The following is a 16,374-nucleotide window of genomic DNA, read 5'->3' as shown; positions in this document are numbered from 1 at the left end:
CACCACACACTTTTACACACACACACACACACACACACAGAGGTATCTCCTATTGGTTCTGTTTCTCTGGGGAATCTTTGACTAACACAGGAGAAGCTGGCCGAGGTGGAGGGTGAACAGGACCTCTCTGTACTATCTTCAAGATAATTCTGTAAGCCTACAACTGTTCTAATAAAATAAGTGGATGGCGTATCATGATGTGGGTGTTGGCTATGTGGGCGCATACATGTGTGAAACTCATGTGCACTTAGGGTTTATACACCTCATTAAATGCTGTCGGCAGTTGTCAAACTATTTGAAGGGGACTTAGCATATATCTGACTTTCTAGCTTCTCTGGGAAAATCCGAGGGTCTCCGAGTTCCAGCGTGCTCCACCTGGCAAGGGTTGCTGGTGTTGGGCGACAGGTGCCCCCCTGAAATGGACAAGGGGCTCTTAACTCAGCACAGTCTCTGCCTCCTCACTCTTCCCTCCCGGCCCTGGTCCCGGCTCCAGCAGTTACCTCGTTGGGATCTTCTGGGCCATTCTGGGGTAGGAGGATGCTTTTGGTGCTGACAGATAATGCGGCAGCCAAGGAGGACCATCCCATCGTCCCCTCCCGCCCCGCCACTCCCAACCATAGAGCCTGCCAGCCTAGGAGCCGGGGGGCGGTGGGAGGCTGACCCTGAGAAGGATTCTGGGTTTCCTCCGACGCACGTCCAGTCACTACCCCCATGCCCTGCAGAGGGGACAGACAGCTTCTCAGGCAGCAACGCTGTCTGTGCGGGCCCACGAAGGGGGGTGGGAGGCAGGGAGGGAAGACCACAGCTCCCAGAGATGCCGTGGGGCCCGCGCATGCCCTCCTCATCCTGGGGCCTGCCGGGCCGGCAGCAGAGATCCCATAGTTAAGTATTAGGATTCATTGGGATCTGCCGGGTGAGGGAGTGGTGCCGAGGCTGCTGGAGCCAACCCTCACACTTCGGGGCTGGGCTCCAGGCTGGGTGGGACCCCGGCATGCGCCTGCCTCCTCAGTCCCCAGGCTACCTTGCTGGCAGCGGTGGCGATGGTGAAGGCTGGGCAGGGGGGCTGAAAGCTCCCACCCCTTCTCGACCAGGTCAGGCATCAGAGGGTGGGCACAGCCCTAGGTCAGGCCGCGCTCTGCCAAGCAGGTGTTTGCTGCAGCTAGGAGAGCCTGAGGTCTGGGGCCTCCCTGACCCGGAGCCACCCTGTCCTGCTGGCCCTGGAGCCAGGATTTAAGTCCCACCTCTGCATCGTCCTAATCCGTGTGACTCCATGGGAGCCCTCATCCTCCCAGAGCCTTCTGGTGCTGGGAGCAGGAGCTGGATTAACCTGGGGACCATGGGCGTGGTGGGTTGTGGCCAGTTCCAGAGCAGAAGTGTGACACAACGCAAGTCACATTTGGGGAAGAAAAATCTGGCCGCACGCGCTAGGACATGTGTAACCCTGGGCCTTTTTACAGGAGGAGGGGCCCAATGCACCCCAGTCGGGGAGAAGCAGGGGGCGCTTCCTCCTCTAGGGACTTCTCCTGACACTTGCTCTCTGATGGGCCTAGGATCCAGAAGGGGCCCCCGCCCACGGCGGAGTTCATAGTCGAGGGGCCTCCCAGCCCAGGACTTAACTTCTGGGGACCAAAGACCAGGTCCTGCAGGATATACCAGTGAGAGGTAAAAGCCATCTCCCCAGGCCCCAAAATACTTTATTGTTAGACAGGGACGGGCATGGGGTCTTGATGGATGAGGACACACAGGCAGGAGGAAGAAGGAGCGGAGGAGGGCCATTTGGAGGCTGTGGGCTTCCCGGCTGTGGTCCCAAGTTCCTGTCTGCTGCCTCCAGCTTCTCTGCCCAGATGGCTCAGCGAGACATCATTCGCACAAACTCTGCCGGGACAAAGCCAAGGTTGCAGGTCTGTTCTTGGGAGCCCAATAGCTGTGAGAATATACTGGCTTTGAAGTGGGAGGGAGTGCGGTCCAGGGCAGGGTCTGCAAGGGAGTCTTCTGGATCTGGTAGGGAGTAGGCCTTTGGGCTAAGAAGAGGGGCTTTGTTTTATGGGGAAAACAAAAAACAGAAAAGACAAAACCCTTGAAACTAAACCCATTTTCCTCTTTGCTTTGGCTGCTAGGAAGCTCAGGAACAACTTTGGGGCCTACTATGGAGAATTTCTACATGCTAATTTTCCTTGGCTTCCTGTTAGTGTCTAACCCTTGTTTTTGCCCTGTGGGAATCCAGCATAGAGGGAGAGCTGGGTTCTGGTCAGCCTGCCTGGCTCCACATCTTGGTTCCATCCACAACTTTCACTAAGCACTCACACTTTCCTAAGAATTGACTTTGTTGTCCTGCTCATGGGGAGAGGACATAGGTTGCTCAGCCCAGGGTCTGGCACGCAGTGACAATGTTCTTTTTATCCTTTCCTTGTCTGTTAGAAACCTCCCAGAGTGCGTGGCACTAAGCGCGGGGGGCGGTGGGTGGTACCTTCGAAGTCCACCAGGCCGTCCCCATTGAGGTCAATGTCGTGGAGGATCTCGTCCACCTCCCGCTGGCTGAGGCGCTCCCCCAGCAGGGCCTTGAGGGCTGCCCGCAGCTCAGCCAAGCTGATGCAGCCGTCCCCGTTGGTGTCAAACTGTGATGGCATTGGTTGTGGCGTTGAGTCCCCGACCGAATCATTCATTCACTTGGCCTTCACTCGCAGCAGACCCACAGCCCCCCAACCCCACCACTGCCCTTCAGCCCCAGTGGTCGCACCTCCCGAAAAGCGTCCCGTAGCTCCCTGACCCCGATCATGTCGGCTGTCTCTGCCAGCAGCTTGGGGCCCATCAGCTCCACAAAGTCTTCAAAGTCCACCTTTCCGCCACCTGGGGGCCATGCCCATCGGAGACCCCAGCCATCAGGGACCCCTGCCCAGCCCCTCCCCTGCTCGCCTCCCTAGCCTCTGTCCCTGTCCACTGCCCCAGTAAGTGGGCCCTTCCCTCTCGTGGTGATGGGGGGGGGGAGGGCAGGCTGGGTCATCTGTGTTTTCTGGTGGCTTTTCCTACTTTTTCCTACTTTTGACTGGGTTTAAGTCCTCACTCCAATGACCTGGCTCTGGGACCTTAGCTAAGTCACTTAAGCTTCCAAAGCCTCAGTTTCCTCATCTCAAAAATGGGAATAATCGTCCTTGCCCTGCTCATCTTGCCGGGAGTGGGGAGATTCTTCAGAGGCAGAGAGAGTGCCTTGGGAAGGAGCAGGCACCACCTGGGGGCGACCTGTGTGGGCACGTTCCCCCGGCTGCTCAGCCGCTCAAGCCATGGCCATGGCCATAGCCTCTGGAGAACTGGGGGTGGGTGGGGCGCGTCTGCGGCACATACTGATTTGCTGTGAAATCTCGATGAGCTCCATCTCGGTGGGCATGTAGCCCAGCGTCCTCATGCAGGCGCCCAGCTCCCGGTAGCCGATGTAGCCGTCCCGGTCTCGGTCAAACTCCTGGAAGGCCACTTGCAGCTCTGCCGGGCAGGGCGGGGTCAGCACCCCCCACACGTCCCCCGGAACCCCAGCCTGGACCAGCACACCCTTCTTCCTTTGGTCTAATCACTTCCTCCTTGTAAACGTCAGTTCCTCTGCCATTGCAGTGTCTTGGCTCATGTTATGTTATTTAAGTCAAATATTTAAGGAGCATCTACTATGGGCCAAGCTCTGCTCTAGGTGTTGGGATATGGCAGGAAGGAAGGCAGGGAGGGAAGGAGAGAGCGGGGGAGGGAAGGAGAGAGAGGGGAGGGAAAGAAAAGGAAACAATCCTTGACCTCACGGAGTTCATGTTCTGGAACCTTCTACCCTCTTCTGGTCCTTACGTCACCTACTCAAGGAAGTCTTCCCTCTACATCGAGTCCCCTCCAGCCCATTTGTTCATTTTCTTGAGATCACTTAGCACCATTTGTACTCATAGTTGACTTATCGACATCTGTCCCCGGAGGACATGGGCTGCCTCTGTCCAGTTCGCCCCTTCCCCAGTGCTCCCCACACAGGGCTGAGCACATGGTGGGCGCCCAGGAGGTATTTGCTGAACGAACAAATATAAAAAGGGCCCTTGACCCGCCTGGCAGCTGAGATCCGGGAACAGGCAGCTTTGGGCTCTGTCAGCCCCTCTCCGTTCAGTCTGGTCCCCATCTCTTCGATCTCCCGCAGCCACCTCCTCGCCCCTAGTTCCTCCTAGAGACCAGCTGAGACTCGCCTATGCCCACCCTTCTGGACACTCCAGTCTTTTCCAGAACCCTTTACCTTCAATCTCCTCTGGCCGCAGCTCCCGGTCCTGGGGCAGGGCGGGGGGGTGGGGAGGGCGGTTTGCACAGAGAGGTTAAGAATTCCCTGGACCACCCAGGCACCCGCACCCCTTCCTCTTGTTCTTTGGGGACCCCCACTCGGCACCCCCAACGGGACGGGCAGGACCTGTGTCTGTCTGACACTGCTCAGAACTGCTCCTACCCATTTCTGCTGACTGACCTGGATGTCTTGGGCCACCCCCTTCCCTGCCCCCTGCCCAGATCTTTCCTGGGGACCACCTCCTGCCCCCACCATCTTGTAGGGTGCGCCAGGTGCCGGAAGTGGATCTGGAGTCGGGCAGAACCTCTGACTTGGCCTCGGGGACCTCAGTGTCGCTGTATGTCTCTTGTTCTCTCTCTGTTCCTCTCCTGAATGCCCAGCTGCCTCCCTGCCCACCCCCTTGGTGGCTGTCTCTGGGGCTCTCTGGGTCTCTCTCTGTCCTCCCGTCTCTCTTTCCTGGCATGTCTCCCTGGGTCTTCCCCCCTGTTTGATCTTGTTTCTGTGTCTCCACTTTTCCTTGCCCCACCCCCTGGATCTGGGTGCCTTTGCTCCAAAGACCCCACTCCATCCTCTTCCCGTTATTCAAGGAGAGGCAGAGAGGAGGCATAGACAGGGGCGGCCGTACATACGAGCTGGGTGGCGGCGATGCTGGGCCGCAGGAAGACGCAGGCGGGCCCCACCAGGCTGTTGAGAACCGAGTAGCCCTGGATACCCGGCCCTGGGCCCCCCTGCTCCTCAGGGTTGGGGCTGGGGCCGCAGCGGGAGCCCCCTGGGGGGGAGCTGGGCCGCTGCCAGTGGTCCTGCAGCAAAGCCAGCTGTGAGCTGGGGGAGCGGCCCCTCCGCTCTCATGGACCAGCCTCTCCCATCTCCGGAGCCCAGTACAGGACAGTGAGGGCTCTCACCCATCAACGCTCTAGGCTGGAAGGGTCCGTGCCCTTACTGTTCAGTTGGGCTACCCGAGGTCCCCCCGAAAAGGAAGGGACCGGGCTAAGGTCACTTAGAAAGCCAGTGGCAGAATGGGACCTTGAGCTCAAAGGCTGCGTCTCCCATCTCTGACCAGCGGAGAGCAGGGACAGCAGCAGGCACAGGCGGCTGGGTGGGCGGCTGGGGGGCCCGCATGAGGTTGGCGGGGAAGGCCCACTGGTCCATGGGAGGGGCTAGAGTCTGGGGCCTTCCCAGGGAAAATCTTGATTGGCCCAGGGCCGTGGGAACCAACCCCTCCATCCCCCTGCCATGGTCTCTCTCTAACCCCAGCCCTCCGGGCTCTGCCCACCTCACCTGACCCTCCCAGGCTATAGCCCAGGCTCCTGGCCTTGGCTTCTCCCCCTTAGCCGTCCTACCTTAGGCCCCCGGTGTCGAGGCCGCTTGGCACAGTTTCCCATGGCCTCCTGAACCATGCCAGGCCTGGAGTCCTGGGGGCAGCCCAGGCCCGGGCCTCAGCGGGTGCTGTGGGCTCCTGCCAGCCCCCAGCTGCTCCCAGTGAGAGTCTGGGAACACTGCAGGGGATTTTCCTAGGGTTTTGTGGGGAAGATTGGGAGCGGGTGGGCAGGCGGGGAGCCCTGGGCACGGGGGCTTGGGTCCTAATCCAGGATTATCTCTGAGCATCTCTGCTGGTGAGGGGGGCCACTCAGGACCCAAGGCCCCCTGGAAGGCACAGCTTCCCTGTGCTCACTCCGGAGGGTCTTCCAGAAACCCCCTCTAGCGCTTTCGCCTCCAGACCCTACCCCTGAGCTCCCCCAGTTGGGAGAGATTTAATGCCTTCAGAAGCAGCTCTGGACCTGGGAGGAAGAAACCAGGTGCTTGGTGTGCTGGGGAGGGCTGGGACACCTCTTGCCCCAGAATGGTGCTTAGAACTTGGCAGACCCTCCCCGCTACTCCCTGTCCTGAGAGGAGGCAATCTTGCCCGGGGCCAGGACGCTGCTGCCTCTCCCTGCCAGGACCGTGGCTCTCACCTTGGAGCCTCTGGCCAGTGTCCCTCCCTCCGCACCCCTGCCTGCACCAGTGCCCTGGCCCTTGTGCTCAGGGGAAGGGTGGAAAGGGGCCAGCCCTGGGGGCCACAGACTGGATGCAGGGCTCAGTGAGGGCAGAGGTGGGGAGAGACACCAGCCTCCTGGGCAGCTGACAGACTCACTGAGCCCTCTGTCAAAAGGCATGTCCGGGGTCTCCTCCCCGAGTTCTGCCCTGGGTCTGTCTGATGGGGTGTGGGGTCCTGCTGTTCCCTCAGGGTGCCCTCAGTTGGAGACATGCCCCACAGCCCTGTCCCCTTTACCTGCCCATAGGCTGCCTGCACCTGGGCCTCCAGCTCCCTGAGGAGTGCCCGCCTCCTGGTGGCTGCTGGACTGGCGGGAGCCTGGCTGGGCCCTGGGGTGCCCTCAGAGGGGCTGGGGTCCCCCGCGGGGAGACAGCCATCTGCCTGGCCCTGGGGAAGGGCCATGGAGACGAGCGCGTGGTACCTCCTGGTCGCACTCTGGTTGCCCCGTGCCTGTGGGAGGGTGGCTCAGTGGGCAGCTGTGGGTGGGGTCCCCCCAGGGTCCCTGCTACTCATTTCCCCGGTTCCTCTCTCCACAGGCCCAGGGCCCCCATCCCACAGCCCTTCTAGCTCCCCATGCTGCTTACACAGCCCCCCCCCCCCATCCCCGCCCCCCCCAACCCAGTAGCCTGCAGCCCCACGCTGGCCACAGACTGAGCCCTGGGTCCCGCCCCCGCGTCACCTTTGCAGACCCCCGGCCACCTGGCCTCTTCGACTCCTGGTCTCTGCACCCCCACACTGCCTTCCCCGCTGTTTTCTCACTCCCGGCCCCTCTCGGCCCCCTCAGCTTGGCGTCTGGCTCTCTCCGGCTATCCCACTTGCAACCCCTTGCCTCCCCCTGCTGACATCTGTCCAGCTGTGTCTGCGGGTCTCTCTGACCACCTTGCCCACCTGTCATTCCCTCCGTGGCATAAAAATCTCTCTCACACTGGTCTGTCCATCTTTCTGTCTGTCCACCCCTGCTCTTTCCATTCTCCCCACCAACACCCCCTCCCGGATGACTCCCAGATTCTGGAAAGACAGCCCCCCCCCAACCTGCACCTGCCCCCAGACATACCCCCTTCTTCCCACGCAGAGCCCCAGGGTAGCTCTGGACTCCCCCACCTCCTCGCCTCCCGCCAGCATCTCCCACCTACCTTCTGCTGACCTCCAACCTCCTTCAGGGAGAAATGTGGGGGGTGGGCCAGGTACCCCCCCGGCCTCTCGTGCCCCCTTGTTGTGTCCCCAGCCCTCTTACTGCCCAGCAGCCTGGTCTTCACCTCCCACAATGAGGTCAGTTGTCCTGCCCCCGCCCTGCTCCAGGCCCCTCATGATTTATTCACCTGCCCCCCGCACCAGCCTTTGTCCGAGGGAAACAGATCCCGCCAGACACCTGCCACCCGAGCTGGTGGCTCTGGCCTCCCTCAGCCACACAAGCGGCCACCCATTCATGTGTTCCTTTTGCAGACATCTGAGGCCAGTTGGGACCGAGCCTCAAGGCCTGTATAGACTGGGTCTGTCCTGAGAGTCCTGCTTTCAGGCACATCGAACTCAGAAAAAGGCCACAGACAGTCCCCAGGTGCGTGGGAGCACTCCAGGCGACGGGGGCTTTGTGGAGAAGAGAGGATGGGGCAGCCTTTTAGGGTTTGACCCGTGCTCAGCCCTGGGTGAGCGCCGGGACCCTGGCAGGGATCAACTGTGAATGTGGAATGTTCCAGGCCCCTGCATCCAGCAGAGTATGTTAGGGAGAGGCCCCCCAGGAGGGTGGCAGAGGTCAGTAGCTCCTGGAGAGAGTATGGGTGGCAAGAGGCCGGAGAAAATTTCAGAGGGGCTGCGTCTTCAGCAAGCGTCGAGGAGTACCTACATCGCCTTCCTGGGTGTTAGGAACCAGTCCCTGCCTCCTGGAACCTTCCAGCTGGGGGCAGATGCGCATTCAGCAAGCCCAGGATGACGATGGGACAGGCTCTTGAGAGGAGAAGGCGACCTTGCTGTGACTGGGGGCCCTGAGGACATGGCGTGGGAGCCAAGACCGGAAGGATGGTGGGAGTGACCACCCAGAGGGAAGGGTGGCCAGCGGGCAGAGGAGGGAACAGTCCGCACACAGCCCTGAGCAGGGCAGGGGATCTGAGGAAAGGTCAGGGTTCAGAGGTGAGCAGACGTCGGCCAGGTGGTAAAGGGTGGGAAGGGCTCCTTGTGACGCTCAACTTGACCCCTAGAAGGTTCAGCCTTCCACAGCCTGCAACCGTCACCCTCTGCCCTTGGGGTCTTGCCTCTTCCTGGAGTCCAGAAGGGCAGTACATCCCAGGCAGCACTGCAAAATCCTTCAGACACAGGAATTCTAGCATTTTCTGCAAGGTCTTCTAGAAGGTCTATAGGCCAGGGTTTCCCTCTGTGCTCACTATGTGGCCCTCAGCAAATTAGTTCCCCTCTCTGAGCCTCAGTTTCCTTATCTGGAAAATGGATGTTGACCGAGGCCTCCTGGTACCTTTGTGAAAATTAAGTGAAGAACCTAGAAGTTTCCTGGCACATAAGAAGGGCTCAGAAAAATGGTGGATTCCACGTGTGACAAATGATCCTATGTCCAAAGGACCATCTAAGAAGGTGGGAAGTGGGAGAAACGTGTGTCCCAAAGCATAAGCCAAAGTAGTGGGGGCGATAAGTGGTCAGGGTAGAGTGGATAAAAGTGTTTTCAGCCTTTGTATCTAGGTGGAGAAAGCCTGGCTTGGAGATCCTTCCTCACTTGTGTTCAGTGAACAACATTCTGCGGTATTTGCTTCGATGCCCAGCCCACCATAGCCAAGCTGGAGCTCCGGCTCCAGTGTGTAGGATGTCCACACAGGTAGGTTGACAGAGAGATGGATGGATGGACGGACGGACGGATGGACGGATCGGTAGCTGACTGGATGGAAGGCTGGGTAGATGATTTGATAGGCTAGTAGTGAAATAGTTGGTAGATGGGTGGGTAGATGATTGCACTGATGGAAGGTTGGGTGATGCACGGCTGCATGCACAGGCGGAGGATGACTGGGTGGGGAAATGGGTAGCTGCATGGCTGGGTGGACAAATCGGTAGGTGTGCTGATGGGCTGCTGGCCAAATGTGTGGTTGTTGGATGGGCGGATGACTAGATAGAGGGAGAGACAGATGGACAGACAGAGAAGGATGGAGATGGATAGATGGCCGGTGAACAGACTGCTGAGGAAGACTTGATATTCTTCATTGGAAGAGTCAATTAGAGTGGAGACCGTTATCTTTCCTATTCTGGTGTTTGCCATGAAGCCTAGCCCACTCATAGCCTGATAGAGACTAACCAGAGTGTGAATGAAGCCTTGTGTCTATCTCCTCCGCTCTGAGCGGTGATCCTTCTTCTTTTTAAAAAATTATTATTGGGGCGCCTGTGTGGCTCAGTGGGTTAAAGCCTCTGCCTTCGGCTCGGGTCATGATCTCTGGGTCCTGGGTTCGAGCCCCGTGTGGGGCTCTCTGCTCAGTTGGGAGCCTGCTTCCCCCTCTCTCTCTGCCTGCCTCTCTGCCTACTTGTAATCTCTGTGTGTCAAATAAATAAATAAAATCTTTAAAAAATTCCTATTGATATTAATATTAATATTTAAGTAGGCTCCACGCCCAACGTGGGGCTTGAACTCACAACACTGAGATCAAGACTCCGGTACTCCACCGACTGAGCCAGCCAGGTGTCCCTGAGATATGATTCTGATGACAAAAGACAATGGCTCCCTCCCTTCCCTGTTCCGCACAAGTCACCCCAGCCTTGGCGCATAGAACCGCGTGGAGACGCCACTCCACACGCACCAGGATAAGGAAAGTGAAAAGGACAGACAGTAGCAGTGTCGGTGAAGACTTGGAGAAGCGAGGGCCTTCACAGGCTGCTGGCGGGTTTTTGAAACCCACTCTGGGAAAGAGTTTGGCATTTCCTCAAAATGAGCTACCGTGTGACCCAGCCGGTCCACCCCTGGGGACGTACCCAAGGGAGTTGAAAGCATTAAGTTCATGCAAAAATTTGCACACAAGTGTTCACAGCAGCCTGATTCACACAAGCCCCAAAGTGAAACAGCCCAGATGTCCGTCGGTGTGGGAACGGGTGGACAAGATGTGCGTGCCCGTGTCACGACATACTCCTCCGCGGGAGACAGGAATGATGCACTGTTTTGTTTTAAAGATTGTATTTATTTATTTGAGAGAGTCAGAACACGGACAGAGAGAAGCAGCCTCCCCACCAAGCAGAGAGTTAGACTTGGAGCTCGATCCCAGGACTCTGAGATCGTGACCTGAGCCAAAGGCAGAGGCTCAACCAACTGAGCCACCCAGGCACCCCAGTTACACCCTAAGACATGCATAAACCTCAAAGACATTCTGCCACGTGAAAGCAGCCAGACCCTAAATGCCACAGAATGTATGCTTCCGGCTATATGCAATACCCGGCATGGCAAATCCACAGCAACAAAATAGATGAGTGGGGATGAGAGCAGGACTGCCCATGGGTTCAGGTGTTTTGGGGGGGGATGAAAAGGTGCTGGGACTGTGTAGTGGTGAAGGCTGCACAGCACAATGCATTAAAGCTGCCGAGTGTACCCTTTATAAGGCTGAAATCCGAGGAAAAACAGAGTGGTTTGCTTATATTTTAAAAAACCGCCAGAGACCGGTGCTGAGATACACGTAGACGCAAGGTTGGGGATGGACACAGGGAAGTTCCTGGCCCCCGGGGCTGGAAAAACTGTGCTGCTGGATCCCAGAGGAGGAGGCCCCCGGGGTGGCCAGAGAGTCCACGGGCTTTGCCTGGGGAGCCAGAGGACTGTGGGTAAACGGATCCCAGAGGAGGAGGCCCCCGGGGTGGCCAGAGAGTCCACGGGCTTTGCCTGGGGAGCCAGAGGACTGTGGGTAAATGCAGACCCCAGAACGCCATCGAACAGTGCCCTGCTGAGCAGGGGGCAGCTGGCCCCGGGCACTTGAGCACAATCGCTGGAGGGGTGAGCCGGTAGGAGGCAGGCCCTCCAGGCAGGAAGGGGTCTCCCAGGCCTTAGATGCTTGTGCACGAAGGGAGGCAATGAATGTTCCAGGCCAAGCAGGTGAATGAACCTCTGTGAACCTTGGTGTCCTCGTCAGTATAATGGGAACAAGACTCCCTCCCTCTCAGGACGTGTTGGAGATGAAATGAGACAATTTATGTGAAAGCTCTTTGTAAGCTGCTAAGTGCCGGGCAGATGTTCCTCCAGCTGTGAGTCAGGGATAGAACCCAGCCCTGGCACCACCTCCCCCACCCCTCCCGGCCCCAGGCAGCTGTGGACTCAAAGGAGGTTGAGCGATGCTCCTGATGAGGCCTGTTTTGGGTCTCCCCCACCCAGGCTTTAGAAGGGGAAGATACCTTCCTCGTTCCTGCTGGTTCTGATGGGAAAACCTGGCTGAGAGACGTCTGGTTCAGTCAGGCTCCAGTTCCTGCGGAGGACTCCCGCAGCCACTGAGACACCCCCCAACCCCTGCCCCGACCCAGGAAGGGGCAGCCAGAAGAGGGCTGGGGGTGTTATCCGTTGGCCTGCAGGGAGGTAGGCACCGGGCTCTGCCTGGAAGAACACAACCCCCTCAGGCTCAGGAGGTCCTGCCCATTCAGTCCATCTTTCCAGCCACCCGTATCCCCATGTCCAGTCGGTATTTGAAGAGCGCTTAGACTCAGTCAAAACATGATTTGGAGATGACAAGGCTTTACAGAAGAAAGACTGAGGGTTAATAAGCTTTTTAAAGTGAATAGTCAAAGTACTGTTTCCCAGCTGTGTGACCTTGAGAAAGTCACTTAACTTCTCTGTGCTTCAGTTCCTCCTCTGTAAAATGGGGATCAGAACAATACCAAGTCCTAGGGTGGTAATCTACATACAGTTCTCAGCACAGTCCTCGGCCCCTAAGGGTTTGCCATAATTATTATTCTGGAGAGAAGAGGTGTAAAGTGGATATGCCTATCGAAATTGCATTCATTCGTGCCAGAAGCACTTAATGAGCACCTACTGTGTGCCGGTGCTGGGGACCCGGACCTAGCCCTCCGTGGGCCCTGAGCCTGCGGGTTTGGGCGTGGCCCGGATGCTGGTGGTGGCTGTGCGATGCTGACGTCAGTGCCCTTCAGGCAGGTTACACAGCGGCACGCAGGTGCGGGTGAGGCCGTCCGGCCCTGCCCCCGCCACACCCAGCCTTGCCCAGGGCCAGGCTCCGCTCGGTGACTCGGCGCATTCCTGGGTGGGGCGAGAAGGGAGGGGGGTTGGGGAACAGACCATAAATATAAGGTCACCGGGCTCGTCGCCACTTCCTGCTGCTTGCTTTTCCACTCCCCCGCTAGCTAGTGAGTAGGGTCTGGACCAGGCCTGGGGTGGGGGATGGGGAGTGGGGGTGGGGGTAAGGGTGGGGGTGGGGGGGGGACCCTGGCTGAGCCACCCCCTCTCGGTGCAGCTCCGTGAGGGGCCTGTTTCACGCCCTGTCCGTCTCTCCTAGTGCCACCCTACACCATCGTCTACTTCCCCACCCGAGGTGCGGCCCCTGCTCCTTCAGGAGGGCGACGGGCACGGGTGGAGCCAGGCCACCTGCTCAGGCTGCTCCCTGGGGTCCAGCCGAGGCCCAAGACAGGACCAGGAGTCCCGGGCCGTGGGGCGGGGTCGGTGGGGCGGGGGCGGAGCCTGGGCGGCGGGGGCGGGGCCAGGTCCGGCTTTCCCGAGGTGCCATCCTCTTGGTGCCCGGCCTGGCTGCACTGTCCCTCTGCCTCTGTTCCCATCCTGGGGCACCATGGGTTGGGGTCTCCGCCCCTGTCTCCCTCTCCAGGACGGCACTGGGGCCGTGGTCGCCACTGCTTCCCCATGGTTTATCTCCTCAGGAGGCTCAGAAGCTAGAGTTTCTGTCCCGTCCCCACACTCTGGACCCCCCTCCCCAGGGCGCTGGGAGGCTGGGGTCCCTGCACGTGTCCCACCACCCCGTTCTCCCCTCGCCCCCAGGCCGCTGCGAGGCCATGCGCATGCTGCTGGCGGACCAGGGCCAGAGCTGGAAGGAGGAGGTGGTGACCAAGGAGACCTGGCTGCAGGGCCCGCTCAAGGCCTCCTGTGTGAGTGACCCCCGGAGGGGGCCGGGGCTGGGCCGTTGGGGGCAGCCAAGCTCAGCATGGCTGACAGCGCTGTGCCCCTCCCCCCAGCTGTATGGGCAGCTCCCTAAGTTCCAGGACGGAGACCTCACCCTGTACCAGTCCAATGCCATCCTGCGACACCTGGGCCGCACCTTTGGTGAGTTCAGAGTTGCGGGCCGCGCAACCTGCAGAGTATCCGATGGGTCCCCCTCGGAGGTCCTGAGTACCAGAGTTCCGCTCGTCCGGAGGACAGGCCAGATGATCCCAAGGAAAGGAAGGGCAGGTCGTGAGGGCTCTGCCAGCCAGATGGTGCCAGATGCGTTGCGTGTGCCCATTTCCTGGAAGACAAATCAGAGGAGGCTGTGGCCCCGCAGTGTGCGGTCTAGGCAACAGGCCGCTGCAGGCTTCACAGTGGACCTCCCGCCCATGTTCCCCTGTTTTGGTCTCTCTTGAATCTAGAAAATCCGTGCTCAGTGAGCCAGCCTCTGGCCTCCTTACAATGGTGGTAGGAACCTGGCCGCAAGAGCTGCCTCTTTTTTGGCAAGCCCTGGGTCCCAGTGGGATGTGGCAATCAGGGAATGGGACAGAGGAGTCGTGGTGGCCCCCAGGCCAAGCCTGCCTTGACTTCTGCAGGGCCCAGGGTGGGAGGAGGAAGGCCTCCGGCTGTGGCCTGCCGCTTCCGCTTGCCCCTATGACGCTGCTCAGCACTGCACACAGCCCCACTAGTGCCCTCGGCCCAGTTCCGTCCGGGCTCCCCAAGCAGCTGCTCTCGGGCCCAGGGAAGAAGGGAGGCTTCATTCACCCTTGCAGGGGTGGGGGTGGAGGGACGGATCTGGGGGAGGGGCCTTGGGGCCATTTGGTCAAGAAATTCCTGAGTCTCGGGATAAGACTTGGGATGTGACCAAGAAGGGACATGGTCCTCAGCTGGGCATGTCCCCTTGGGCCTTTTTTTAAAGCTTTTATTTATTTATTTGAGAAAGTAATCGGGGGCAGAGAGGGAGGGGCGGGCCAAACAGACCCCACACTGATGCAGGGCCCAATCCCAGGACCCCCAGATCACAGCCCAAGCTGAAATCAAGAGTCGGTTGCCCAATGGACTGAGGCCCCGCAGCACACCCCTCCTCTTGAGCTTTCGGAGTTGGGAGCAGCAGAGCTGGGCAGAGCGGCCCCTCCCAATCGGGGGACCCGGGTGCCCCAGCCTGAGACCTGTGGGCGTTTGGGGGAGAGGGGAGCAGCGGAGTTCCGGCCTGGACGGAGCCTGACCCACTGCCCGGCTGCTGCCCCAGGGCTGTACGGCAAAGACCAGCAGGAGGCGGCGCTGGTGGACATGGTGAACGACGGTGTGGAGGACGTCCGCAGGCACTGTGGCCGGCTCATCCACCACAACTACGTAAGCAGGGCCGGGCTGGTGCTCTGGGCCGGGGCCGGGGCCGGGAACTCACCCTGGCCAGGCATGCTGGGAGCTGCCACTGGATCACTGCCCTTTGCAGGAGGAGGGCAAGGCCAAGTATTTTCAGGAGCTGCCGGAGCGCCTGAAGCCTTTTGAGACCCTGCTGGTCCAGAACCAGGGGGGCCAGGCCTTCATTGTGGGCGACCAGGTGAGTGCTGGGTCCGGCCCGTGGCAGAGCCCATTTCTCAGAAGAGCACACTGAGGCCCAGAGGAGAGCCATGGCGAGCCACCAGGGTCCTGGCTCCCTGCAGCCCTGCCTCTTCTGACCCTGCTCCAGCTCTCTTCTGATCTTGGCCCCGCAGATCTCCTTCGCCGACTACAATCTGCTGGACCTGTTGCTGAATCACCAGGTCCTGGCCCCCGGCTGCCTGGACTCCCACCCCCTGCTCTTGGCCTATGTGGCACGCCTCAGTGCCCGGCCCAAGCTCAAGGCCTTCCTGGCCTCCCCCGAGCATGTGAACCGCCCTGTCCACGGAGCCCAGAAGACATGAGCCTGCTCAGCCTGCCCTGGGAGAATGGATGCCCTTTAGAACCAATAAACACCGAGAGAGGAGAGCTGTGCTGTGGTCCCTGAGGGGCTGGAGGGCGCAGGGGACCCCGTACGCCTTCCCAGGCTGCCTCAGGAGGATGAGGGTCAGGTTGGGCATCTGGGCCCTGGAACAGAATTACACAGAGTAGTTCCAGGTCCAGACAGGAAGATGAGACTCTGAGCCTTAAGGAGGCACCCCAGCGGTCTGCAGGAGGGAGGTGCCCTCGCTGGGACCACGCATGACGGCAGCCACCCAGGGAAGCCCGTCGGTCTGAGAGAAGAGCGGCCGTGAGTGTGGCAGTCACTGCCATCCGAGAGTGCCACAGCGTGGTTGCCCACGTGGACCCTGGGAAGTAACACATACCCTTGGAGGGTTTGCAGGAGCGTCAGTGTGGCTCATTTCTTGGGTGGCAGCCGGGGTCACCCCCAGATTGGTGTGGGGTGGCCGGCAGGGCCCAGCGGGCATGTGGCTGAAGGCAAGCCTAGACCTTCTGGTGGCCCGGCTCTTTGGGGACCAAGGGAGGATGGGCGATCCCCCTCAACTCCGCCGGTGGGAGTCTCCTGCCACCTGTCCAGTCCTAGCCCATCTCTCTGTCCTGAAAAGCTGTGGCTGCCTCCTACTTGGCTCCCTTAGCTGACCTGCACCTCCCCCGTCGCTCATGGAGCAAAGTGGAGTCGGACAGTTCCAGAATGCCTGGTGTGCCCAGCGCAAACCTACCGGTGGCTTCTTGCTACCCTGTGGACAAAGTCCACGGCCTGACCAACCTGCCAGGCCTTCCCTCACAGGAGCTCTCCACTCTCCAGAACATTCCTCACCCTGCCCCACCTCTGCTTACTTCACTGCCCCTCCCTCTACTCCACTCTGTGGGGTCCTGGCCCGCCCAGTCATCTTTCCTCAGAGGCCCCCACTCCTGGGAGGTCAGAGATCAGATCCCATGCTGGAGGCTTAGTGCTCTCATCTAATCCGGTCAGACTCAGAGGAGTGAAGCAGTAAG

General features: G+C 59.7%; 2 protein-coding genes across 3 annotated transcripts; one reads left to right on the top strand and one right to left on the bottom strand.

Moving 5' to 3' along the window:
• Positions 1-1,674: 1,674 nt before the first annotated feature.
• CABP2 (calcium binding protein 2) lies at positions 1,675-6,722 on the bottom strand. Its single transcript, XM_059382255.1, has 6 exons — positions 6,558-6,722; positions 4,247-4,277; positions 3,340-3,474; positions 2,738-2,847; positions 2,468-2,615; positions 1,675-1,875 (listed from the first exon to the last, which is right to left on the bottom strand). The coding sequence occupies exons 1-6, from the start codon at positions 6,720-6,722 to the stop codon at positions 1,850-1,852; spliced, it is 615 nt and encodes a 204-aa protein (XP_059238238.1). The 3' UTR covers positions 1,675-1,849.
• Positions 6,723-12,530: 5,808 nt separating this feature from the next.
• LOC132017797 (glutathione S-transferase P-like) lies at positions 12,531-15,403 on the top strand. 2 transcript variants are annotated; one of them, XM_059399857.1, is made up of 7 exons: positions 12,560-12,632; positions 12,782-12,817; positions 13,276-13,382; positions 13,470-13,557; positions 14,687-14,790; positions 14,891-14,998; positions 15,153-15,403. In XM_059399857.1, coding segments are annotated over exons 1-7 (633 nt in total). In that variant the 5' UTR covers positions 12,560-12,631; the 3' UTR covers positions 15,342-15,403. The 2 variants fall into 2 exon arrangements, with proteins under 2 accessions (XP_059255848.1, XP_059255840.1); XM_059399865.1 differs by lacking the exon at positions 12,782-12,817 and having other exon boundaries at positions 12,531-12,632.
• Positions 15,404-16,374: the final 971 nt, after the last annotated feature.

Source organism: Mustela nigripes, chromosome 1 (assembly GCF_022355385.1).
Source record: "Mustela nigripes isolate SB6536 chromosome 1, MUSNIG.SB6536, whole genome shotgun sequence".
In the NCBI taxonomy this organism is placed as follows: Eukaryota; Metazoa; Chordata; class Mammalia; order Carnivora; family Mustelidae; genus Mustela; species Mustela nigripes.
This window is presented reverse-complemented; position numbering and strand designations above follow the sequence as displayed.

Bases quoted from the DNA above. Each gene is read 5' to 3' on its own strand.
- CABP2 (XM_059382255.1), bottom strand. From the start codon at position 6,722: ATGGCCCTTCCCCAGGGCCAGGCAGATGGCTGTCTCCCCGCGGGGGAC. The intron at 2,848-3,339 runs GTATGTGCCGCA...CATGGCCCCCAG, and splicing joins CGAGATTTCACAGCAAATCA to GTGGCGGAAAGGTGGACTTT. The intron at 1,876-2,467 runs GTACCACCCACC...TTGTCCCGGCAG, and splicing joins CGGCCTGGTGGACTTCGAAG to AGTTTGTGCGAATGATGTCT.
- LOC132017797 (XM_059399857.1), top strand. The intron at 13,383-13,469 runs GTGAGTGACCCC...CCCTCCCCCCAG, and splicing joins GCCCGCTCAAGGCCTCCTGT to CTGTATGGGCAGCTCCCTAA. The intron at 13,558-14,686 runs GTGAGTTCAGAG...CTGCTGCCCCAG, and splicing joins ACACCTGGGCCGCACCTTTG to GGCTGTACGGCAAAGACCAG.